The sequence below is a fragment of the Haematobia irritans genome, chromosome 5 (assembly GCF_050003625.1).
Source record: "Haematobia irritans isolate KBUSLIRL chromosome 5, ASM5000362v1, whole genome shotgun sequence".
Taxonomy (NCBI): Eukaryota; Metazoa; Arthropoda; class Insecta; order Diptera; family Muscidae; genus Haematobia; species Haematobia irritans.
In genome coordinates, this window is record NC_134401.1 from 8834310 (window position 1) to 8845765 (window position 11456).

The 11456-nt window shown below is 25.7% G+C and overlaps 1 protein-coding gene across 3 annotated transcripts in view; it reads left to right on the top strand.

The window, feature by feature from the left end:
- Positions 1-10614, top strand: part of LOC142241942 (uncharacterized) — a 78526-nt gene extending 67912 nt beyond the window's left edge. For 2 of the 3 annotated variants that reach the window (XM_075313823.1, XM_075313824.1), the window contains exons 6-10: positions 4123-4155; positions 4603-4705; positions 8225-8418; positions 8495-8699; positions 8771-10614. In XM_075313823.1, the coding sequence (XP_075169938.1) occupies positions 4123-4155; positions 4603-4705; positions 8225-8418; positions 8495-8699; positions 8771-8911 (676 nt within the window). In that variant the 3' untranslated portion in view covers positions 8912-10614. The remainder of the gene's footprint in view (positions 1-4122; positions 4156-4602; positions 4706-8224; positions 8419-8494; positions 8700-8770) is intronic. The other variant, XM_075313825.1, reaches the window with a different exon arrangement.
- The last annotated feature ends 842 nt before the right edge of the window (positions 10615-11456 follow it).

An 11456-nucleotide genomic window follows, 5' to 3' on the forward strand; every position in this document is an offset into this window, starting at 1 on the left:
AACAAGTGGTCTTCCAGTCGCGGTTGCCACTCAAACTAAAAATACCAAAACTGGGAAAAAATTTTACAAAAAAAACTATTAAACAAAAAAATCGTATTTTGCAAAATTTTATTTCTATCGAAAATTTTGTATAAATTTTACTTCTATAGAAAATTTTGTCAAAATTTTATTTCTATAGAATATTTTTTTGTCAATTTTTTTTTCTATAGAAAATTTTGTGAAAATTCTATTTCTATAGAAAATTTTGTCAAAATTTTATTTCTATAGAAAATTTTGTCCAAATTTTATTTCTATATAAAATTTTGTCCAAATTTTATTTCTATAGAAAATTTTGTCAAAATTTTATTTCTATAGAAAATTTTGTCAAAATTTTATTTCTATAGGTTAGGTTAGGGGCAGCCCGATGTATCAGGCTCACTTAGACTATTCAGTACATTGTGATACCACATTGGTGAACTTCTCTCTTATCACTGAGTGCTGCCCGATTCCATATTAAGCTGAATGACAAGGGTTCCATATTGCAGTGAAACCACTTAGAGAAGCTTTGAAACCCTCAGAAATGTCACCAGCATTACTGAGGTGAGATAATCCACCGTTGAAACACTTTTTGGTGTTCAGTCGAAGCAGGAATCGAACGATCTTGCACCACGGTGGAATGTTAGCATTATTTCTATAAAACATTTTGTCAAAATTTTATTTCTATAGAAAATTTTGTCTAAATTTTATTTCTATAGAAAATTTTGTGAAAATTGTATTTCTATAGAAAATTTTGTCAAAATTTTATTTCTATAGAAAATGTTGTCCAAGTTTTATTTCTATAGAAAACTTTGTCTAAATTTTATTTCTATCGGAAGAAAATTTTGTCAACATTTTATTACTATAGAAAGTTGTGTCAAAATTTTATTTCTATAGAAAATTTTGTCAAAATTGTATTTCTATAGAAAATGTCAAAATTGTATTTCTATAGAAAATGTCAAAATTTTATTTCTATAGAAAATTTTGTCAAAATTTTATTTCTATAGAAAATTTTGTCAAAATTTTATTTCCATAGAAAATTTTGTCAAAAGTTTATTTACATAGAAAATGTTGTCAAAATGTTATTTCAATAGAAAATTTTTTTGTCAAAATTTTATTTCTATAGAAAATTTAGTCAAAATTTTAGTACTATAGAGAATGTTGTCAAAATTTTATTTCTATAGAAAATTTTTTCAAAATTTTATTTCTATAGAAAAATTATGTGAAAAATTTTTTTGTATGAAAATTTTGTCAAAATTTTATTTTTATTTTAAACTATTAAACAAAAAAATCGTATTTTGCAAAATTTTATTTCTATAGAAAATTTGACTTCTATAAATTTTACTTCTATAGAAAATTTTGTCAAAATTTTATTTCTATAGAATATTTTTTTTGTCAATTTTTTTTTTATAGAAAATTTTGTGAAAATTCTATTTCTATAGAAAATTTTGTCAAAATTTTATTTCTATAGAAAATTTTGTCCAAATTTTATTTCTATATAAAATTTTGTCCAAATTTTATTTCTATAGAAAATTTTGTCAAAATTTTATTTCTATAGAAAATTTTGTCAAAATTTTATTTCTATAGGTTAGGTTAGGGGCAGCCCGATGTATCAGGCTCACTTAGACTATTCAGTACATTGTGATACCACATTGGTGAACTTCTCTCTTATCACTGAGTGCTGCCCGATTCCATATTAAGCTGAATGACAAGGGTTCCATATTGCAGTGAAACCACTTAGAGAAGCTTTGAAACCCTCAGAAATGTCACCAGCATTACTGAGGTGAGATAATCCACCGTTGAAACACTTTTTGGTGTTCAGTCGAAGCAGGAATCGAACGATCTTGCACCACGGTGGAATGTTAGCATTATTTCTATAAAACATTTTGTCAAAAATTTATTTCTATAGAAAATTTTGTCAAATTTTTTTTCTATGAAAATTTTGTCGAAATTTTATTACTATAGAAAATTTTGTCCAAATTTTATTTCTATGGAAAATTTTGTCCAAATTTTATTTCTATAGAAAATTTTGTCAAAATTTTATTTCTATAGAAAATTTTGTCTAAATTTTATTTCTATAGAAAATTTTGTATCCGATGTATCAGGCTATTCAGTCCATTGTGATACCACATTGGTGAACTTCTCTCCTATCACTGAGTGCAGCCCGATTCCATATTAAGCTGAATGACAATGGACCACCTTTTTATAGCCAAGTCCGAACGGCGTTCCATATTGCAGTGAAACCACTTGGAGAAGCTTTGAAACCCTCAGAAATGTCACTAGCATTACTGAGGTGGGGTAATCCACCGTTGCAACACTTTTTGGTATTCGGTCGAAGCAGGAATCGAACCTACGACCTTGTGTATGCAACCATTGCACCACGGTGGAATGGTTAGCATTATTTCTATTTAACATTTTGTCAAAATTTTATTTCTATAGAAAATTTTGTCAAAATTTTATTTCTATAGAAAATTTTGTTTAAATTTTATTTCTATAGAAAATTTTGTTTAAACTTTATTTCTATAGAAAATGTTGTCTAAATTTAATTTCTACAGAAAATTTTGTCAAAATTTTATTTCTATAGAAAATTTTGTGAAAATTCTATTTCTGTCGTTAGAAAATTTTGTCAACATTTTATTTAATTGTGTAAAAACTTATTTCTATAGAAAATTTTGTCAAAATTTTATTTCTATAGAAAATTTTGTCAAAATTTTATTTCTATACAAAATTTTTTCAAAATTTTATTTCTATAGAAAATTTTGTCAACATTTTATTACTATAGGAAATTTTGTCTAAATTTTATTACTGTAGAAAATTTTGTCAAAATTCAATTTCTATCGAAAATTTTGTCAAAATTTTATTTTTATAGAAAATTTTGCCAAAATTTTAGTACTATAGAAAATTTTTTGTCAAAATTTTATTTCTATAGAAAATTTTGTCAAAATTTTATTTTTATAGAAAATTTTGTCTAAATTTTATTTCTATAGAAAATGTCTAAATTTTATTTCTATCGGTAGAAAATTTTGTCAACATTTTATTACTATAGAAAATTGTGTAAAAATTTATTTCTATAAAAAATTTTGTCAAAATTGTATTTCTATAGAAAATGTTGTCAAAATTTTATTTCTATAGAAAAAGTTGTCAAAATTTTATTTCTATAGAAAATTTTGTCGAAATTTTATTTCTATAGAAAATTTTCTCGAAATTATATTTCTATAGAAAAATTTGTCAAAATACTTATTTCTATAGAAAATTTAGTCGAAATTATATTTCTATAGAAAAATTTAGTCGAAATTATATTTCTATAGAAAAATTTGTCAAAATTTTATATCTATAGAAATTTTTGTCATAATTTCATTTCTATAGAAATTTTTGTCAACAATTTATTTCTATAGAAAATTTTGCCAAAAAGTTATTTCTATAGAAAATTGTATTTCTATAGAAAAACTTGTCAACATTTTATATCTACAGAAAATTTTGTCAAAATTTGATATCTACAGAAAATTTTGTAAAAAATTTATAGGAATTTTGTCAAATTGACGATACTGGTCGATCTTTTACGCATGTTCAAATCAACCAGTCATAAAACTGGCAGAATATTTTTTGAGCAAATGGAATCTGATATTAGTGATCTTGATTTCATCAAAATAATAATTTATTCCAATAAAAAAATTATAAAAATATGCCTTTTTATATATTAATTAAAAAGAAATCATTGTTTATTGTTTTGGAAAATATATTTTCTTGGAATTTATTATAATAATTTTTCATTATTACTACACCATATTAACAATGAATAATTATTATAATTTATACGTAGAAAAATTAAAAAAATATATATTTTTTGAAGATAAAAAGATATATCATCTGATAATCATTCATGCTCAGTTAGAATAGTTTTCCCTTGTTTTCCAAAATATGTAGCAAATGCTCATGCAAATACTACCCGCCCCCCTCTCCCTTATATTGTTTGTAAAATTTTTATGAAATTTGAAATTTACATTTCGCAATATCATCTATAGCATTAGATGTTGAAATATGTTAATCCATACAACATTCTGTCGTCATCATATTTCATAGTTTCCAAATATCATTCTCTTTTTACAGGACAAAAGTTATGACACGACATAAAGGCCAATGGTAAAAATAATAAAAAATTTTACAATTTTTGTTTGTTGTATATTCAATGTCAGTGCGTTACATTGTGTGATCGTGTTTGTAGTTACCAAACCTGATACAAATAAAAACAATTGGCAAAGCTTTTTTAATAATACAAAAAAAAAAAAAAAACAACTATAAACTCTATAAATATTAATAAATTATTGTTTTGCCTAACACAAAAACAAACAACAAAAAAACAAATCTTATCAAGAAACAAAAAAACAAATCAGTCCTCGTGTGTGTTTTGTAGCTAGAGTGTCCTTAAAATGTCATATTCATGATATTCATTGTTTTTTTTGTTAATGTAAATAGATCTAGTCGCATATATAGCTAAATAATTTATAGTTTTTGCAAAGCTCAAAAAAAAATATATATATATGAGAAATATTACATCTATATTTTTTTATTATTTTCCATTTCCTTTAGGTGTTTCACTTATGATAACAATAACCGCAACAATGCCGCCAGCCCTTCACCGGATGTGAAAATTGATTTTGATGAATCCTTGGATGGTAGCCGAAGTTCACAGGTAAATGGAAATAGAAAATAGTTTTTTTTTCAATTAAAATTCAAATGAATTTGAAAAAGTTTTAAATTTAAATATAAATGAAAACTTTTGGTTTTAGTAATTCCCACATTTAATATCATAATTTATTAAATAAATAAATTATGTTTTTGAAATTAATTTAAGAAATTATGCGACTATATCATACCCCAAACCACCCCTACTGAATTAGTAAACATTGTTTGTGGGGTATCAATGGTATTGGTTTGGGTGATAAACCGCATTTCCATATTTAGGAACATTAAAGGGTACCTGGTTATAGGAGTTTTATCACAATCTGAACAGAAATGTCTAATATTAGGAGCTATAGTTGATTGAGTCCATTATTAAAAAATATGAAATCGCTCAATTAGTGTGAGTAATAAATAAAAATTTGTGAAACTTGGGAAATATATTTATATAAGCTAATACTTCAATATTAGAAATTTGAGTAACATTAGTTAATAAATAAGAGTCTTATGGCCAAATTTGGGAAAATCGAGTGATGCATACATAGATATATCTAAATCTGAACCCATATGGATGGAACTTTCCAAGTTTGGTTGATACAACAGAAGGTTATATGGTTATGAAGGTTAATAAATGAGGCCAATGTAGTCAAAAATAAGGTTAAAAGGGGGAAATTTTTGAAAATCGGGCCCTAAATTTACATATATGGGAGCTATATCTAAATCTGAACCGATTTGGATCATATTTTGCATATATAGTCAGTACTATAGAAAATTTGATTAAGATCGGTTGATAAATAAGGGGTTTATGGCCAAATTTGTCAAAATCGGGCGATACATATATAGGAGCTATAGCTAAATCTGAACCGATTTCGATGATTTTTTGCACATATAGTAAGTAATATAGATTAGCTTTGGTCAAATTTGAGTAAGATCGGTTGATAAATGAGGGACTTATGGCCAAATTTGGGAAAATCGGCCGATACATATATATGGGAGCTATATCTACATCTAAACCGATTTCGATGAAATTTGGCACACTTAAAGGATGATAAATTGATTCATTTGTGGCACATTTGACGCCGATCGGTTAGTAAATGAGCTCATTTTGATCCCATTTATCGAAATCGGGCGATACGTATATATGGGAGCTATATCTAAATTTGATTCGATTTTTTCCCAATTTCAATAGCGTTCGTCCTTGTGCCAAAAAACGCCATGTACAAAATTTCATCGATCGGTTAAACGGTTAATAATTGCGACCAGAATCCTGCGAACAACAAATACATGGACAGACGGACGGACACCAAGGGCTAGATCGACTCAGGAGGTGATTCTGAGTCGATCGGTATACATTTTATGGAGTCTAAAATCAATATTACTGGTAGGCAAATTTTTTGGCAGATCAAAGTTATTATACCCTGACCACTATGTGGTTTAGGTTATTGAAATACTTGATTTAAAAATTAATTGATTTCAATAGCAAATTTCAATTAATTTTTTAATTGATTTTATCAAAAATTTAATTGATGTTGAATGCAAAACTCAATTAATTAATTAAAACCGTAACTATTTTCAATTACTGTCTTAAGTGACTTACCCCCATTTTCAGGAAGCTCCGTTAGTGCTACGTTAGCTAACGAACTTTTAAACCGTACTATGGACATGTCTGTCATCATGTCTATATATTCCATATGCCAGTTAGGAACTTAACTGCTAAAAATTTTTCATTTAAAGTTAACCTGAGAGAAGCTATTTCGATTTTACTTTCTGTTAACTGGGAGTTAAAGTCTAACAGAGATACATGAAAATGGCCGTTAGTGTTTTTAGTTTGGTTAAAAAATTTTTTGTTTGAAATAAATTTTTAGTTAAAAATTAAAAAAATTTCGATCACTTTTTTTAAGTGACTTAGTCTTCCGAGTTTGAGTAAAAAGTTAATTGTATCACTTAATTTTTTAATTAAAATTTTTAAAATCTTCAATCATTGATTTAAATACCCAGCAAAAAAATTTGGAAGTTCTTCCAAAGTCACAACTTTAAAAGCACTTCCAAAAATGTCCATTCAGAGATGTTCTTTATTTTAACTACTCAGGAAGTTCTTTTAATTCCATTTTTTATAACTCGCTTTTTTCATACTTTTAAAGGGCAATTTTAACATTTTCTTGTTTTAAATATGTTAAAAACAGGGTAAGGATTAATAAAATGGTATAAATTATTTAAATTTTGTCCAAAAAATTTCTAAATTCATTTTGCGAAATTGCGAAATTTTGAAAATATTTGAGGTCAAGGGTTTCAGACAACTGTTAGATTGCATTAAAAATCATAAAAATTTATAAAAATTAATTATTTGTCAAAATACCACAAAATTTATTAATTCACATCCAAAATACTGAATTCGGATCACATTTAAAGAAGTGGTGCATATTCAGAGCAACGGCTGTTGAAATGGTGGACATCCGTCCTATGACAAGCCCATGTTAAATTCATCGCTTCTGCGCCAATTTTGCATCACTTCCGGATCCAAAAAGGACATTTTCACTATTTTTTTGGCGACGCTTTTTTTGCTGGGTAACTTAATCCCAGCAAAAAAAAAATTGGAAGTTCTTCTGAAGGCACGACTTTAAAAGCGCTTCCAAAAATGTCCTCCCAAGGGTGTTCTTCATTTTAATCACACCGGAAGTTCTTTTGAAATCAATTTTTTATAACTCGATTTTTTCATATTTTAATGCGTAATTTTTAACTTTTTTTCTTTTAAATAGGTTAAAAACAGAGTAAAAATTAATGAAATTGTAGAAATTATTCCAATTTTGTCGACAAAAATTACAAATCCATTGTAGAAAAATTTCAGATTTTTGAAAATATTTGAGGACAAAAGTTTCACACAAGTGTAAAAATGCATTAAAAATCATAAAAAAAAAATTATAAAAATAATTTATTTGGCAAAATATTACAATATTTTTTTATTTACATACAAAACACTTAATTCTAATCACACCTTAAGAAGTGATGCGAACTGAGTGCAACGGCTGTTGAAATGGTGGACATCCGTCCTATGACAAGCCCATGTTAAATTCATCGCTTCTACGCCAATTTTGCACCACTTCCGGATCCAAAAAAAAAAAACATTTTCAGTACTTTTTTGGCGACGCTTTTTTTGCTGGGATGTTTCTATCTTGATTAAAAGGTTAATTGTATCAATTAATTTATTAATTGAAAAAAATTTTCAACTTCAATCAACTACTTAATTGGAAATATTTTGGTGATATTTTTTCTGTATTGGGTTTTTTTATGACGCCCAACGCCCATAAAAAAATATTTATTGATCCCCATAAAAATTTAATTTATTCAATTGATTTATGTAATTGAAATTTATTTTGATTAAAAAAGTTAATTCTTGGGGATTAAATTAAAATATTAATTGACTCAATTAATTTATGTGATTGAAATTTGTTTCGATAAAAAAATTAATTCAAAAAATATATATTTTTTTCAAATTCTGTTATATTATATTTATTTAAACTCTTCTTCTTTCCAGCTCCAACAATATTCTGCTAATATTTTGGATGATCCCGAATTGATTGCTGGTAAACATCGTACTTTGTTAACATTTACCTCATATATGACATCGGTTATCGATTATGTTAGACCATCAGATTTGAAAAAGGAACTCAATGATAAATTCCGTGAGAAATTTCCCCATATACAATTGACTTTAAGTAAATTGAGAAGGTAAGAGAGAAAACATCGAATTTATTTTTTAAATAAAAATTTATTAATTTGTTTAAATTTATTTTTCTATCTCCAGTATAAAACGTGAAATGCGTCGCATTAATAAATTGGATAATCGCATTGATTTGGTCACAATTTCCCAAGCCTATGTATATTTTGAAAAATTAATATTGGCCAATTTGATCAATAAATCCAATCGTAAATTATGTGCTGGGGCCTGCTTACTATTGAGTGCCAAAATGAATGATGTTAAAGGGGATTTATTGAAAAGTTTAATAGAGGTATGTATATAATAAAATAAATTTGTTTTTGTTATTCCTTTAAAATGAATTTTCTTTTGTTTCTTTTTCAGAAAACCGAAAATGTTTTCCGTTTGAATCGTAAAGAGTTAATAGCCTCGGAATTTGCTGTTTTAGTGGCTTTGGAATTTAGCCTACATGTACCAATTCATGAAATTTTACCTCATTATCAACGTTTACTTTATGAATCCTAGAATTGGCCTAAACGCTTTGTCGATAAGCGTTTCCTAACGGCAGCAGCAAATACATCGCGTCATTATTTTCGTCGTTGTGCCAGTAGTAAAAAGTAAATTTCATTGAAAAAAGGAGGTAAATAACTCAATCAATTGGCCGATTCATGAAGATGTTTGTGTTTTTTTAATTAATTATAAGTCATAAATGTTTTATAGTGTTTATATTTTTTTTTAGTTTAATCGATAATTAATGATGTTTTTAATAGAATAATATGAAATTGTCCAATTAACACAAATTTCGCGTACACATACACAAACATATATATGGGTATTTTGATAAAAAAAACAATAGGCAAATATTTTTTCTAAATTTTTGGTAAATATTTTAAATTAGCTGTGGTAATTTACTTCTACAACAAAATTTAATATAGCATACTATAGAACTGGGTTAATATTAAACATTCCATATAAATATTATAAGGTATTATTAACAAAATGCCAAAAGAGGTTATACTTATTTTTATTTATTATGTTTTAAATCCGTTCTGTATGTCTTTTGCAATGGATTACATCCGTCCATTTATTAAGCAAATGCAGATTGTTTTAATGGCAGAAGAAGAAAAAAAAAATACAAACAAATTAGGATACTAAATATTTCACAGTTCTTTTAATTTTTTAAACAATTCAAAGCGCGAAATGAATTAATTGAAATGTCTTCAATGATATATAAATTAAAAAATCAATTGAAAGTCAATTAAAAAATTAATTGATACTATTAATTTTTATTTCAATTTAAACAATTTTTGAATCAATTAAATTTTTAATTGCATATTTTTTAAAACTCAATTAAGACTTTAAATTGGGTATTAAGTTTAGCCGCTAAAATCGTAATTTTTTCACGATTACTTTTTTGTAATAATCCATTAAAAAGAATATAAAAGTTTCTTTGGGATATTTCCCCATCAAGTTTTAATTAAATTTGTAACAAAGAGGTACAATTTTATACTGTTTTTACCGATTTAATTTAGTGGCTAAACTCGAACTTAATACCCACCTTTAATTGGAAACATTTTCGTGTCATTTTGTTTTCTGTGTATCTGTGTTTTTTCTTTTCGACTATTTTTTTTTTCTTAACTACTGTCATAAACTTTCTTCATAAAACAATTAATTATGTGTAGTATTTGACCACAGCTAATTTTTAACTACCTAATTGTTTTTATTAAGAGTAAAGATTTTTAAAAATAATACTTAGCTGATGGCCTTAGCAGCCAATGCTACTTTTCCCTTTTTTATCATACATTTACTGTATGATTAAAATAAACAATAAATAAATAAATAAAATAATACAAAATTTTTGTTAAAATAAAAATCTTGAAATTGAAAATTTGACCTATCTATAAAAAAAGAAATCTATTTTTAATACATTTTTAATGAAAAAATAAAACCTTTTGATAAAGAAAAAATTTTTAAATTATCGTATATGACTTGGTGGATTATCCGTTAATCCAGAAACTTTTTTATAATGATAAAATCAAAGTTAATTATTTATACGTAATAATAATAATAATAATAATAATGATACAAAAAAATCGTAATACAAAAAAAGTAAATAAGTAATAAAATAAATTAAAAAAAAAAAAAATTAAATATAATATAGCACAAAACGTAAACTTTTATCTTATGCTTTTCGAAAACGTTCAAAACATCTATAAACACCAGAATTTGGATCGAAATTACAAAAAATGTATATTGGGCCCCAAAATTAGACATGCTCCCATATCCCCAATTGGTAATGATTTGAATTATGAATATGAGAAAATAGGAAAGAGAACAGATTTTTAACTGTAAAAGTAAAATTAAAAGAGCACTCAAATAGACGCTAATTTACCAAAATATAAAAAATATATATAATTAAATGTCAAAATAAAACAAAATATAAGCAAAATAAAAAAATCATTGATATACAATATAAATATATATGCCCATTATTAAAAAAAAAAAAAAAAAAAAACAAATTATAAACAGTTTATGATTTTATATGGGAAAACTTGACTTAACTTTCATTTTAATTTTTTTGAAAAAAATTTAACTAAAATCAAAATATACCCAGCAAAAAAAGCGTCGCCAAAAAGTAGTGAAAATGTTCTTTTTGGATCCGGAAGTGATGCCAAATTGACGCAGAAGCAATGAATTTAACATGGGCTTGTCATAGGGCGGATGTCCATCATTTCAACAGCCGCTGCACTAAATTTGCATCATTTCTTAAGGTGTGAGGTGAATTTAGTGTTTTGGATGTGAATTAAGAATTTTTGTGATATTTTGACAAATAAATAATTTTTAATTTGTTTATGATTTTTAATGCATTATAAAGCTTGTCTGGAACGTTTGTCATCAAATATTTTCAAAAATTCGTAATTTTTCTATAAAGGATTTAACATTTTCTTCGGCTAAATTTAAATAATTTGTACCATTTTATTAATTTTTAATATGTTTTTAACTGATTTGAAACAAACAAACAAAAATTCCCATTAAAATATGAAAAAAGCGGATTATAAAAAATTTACTC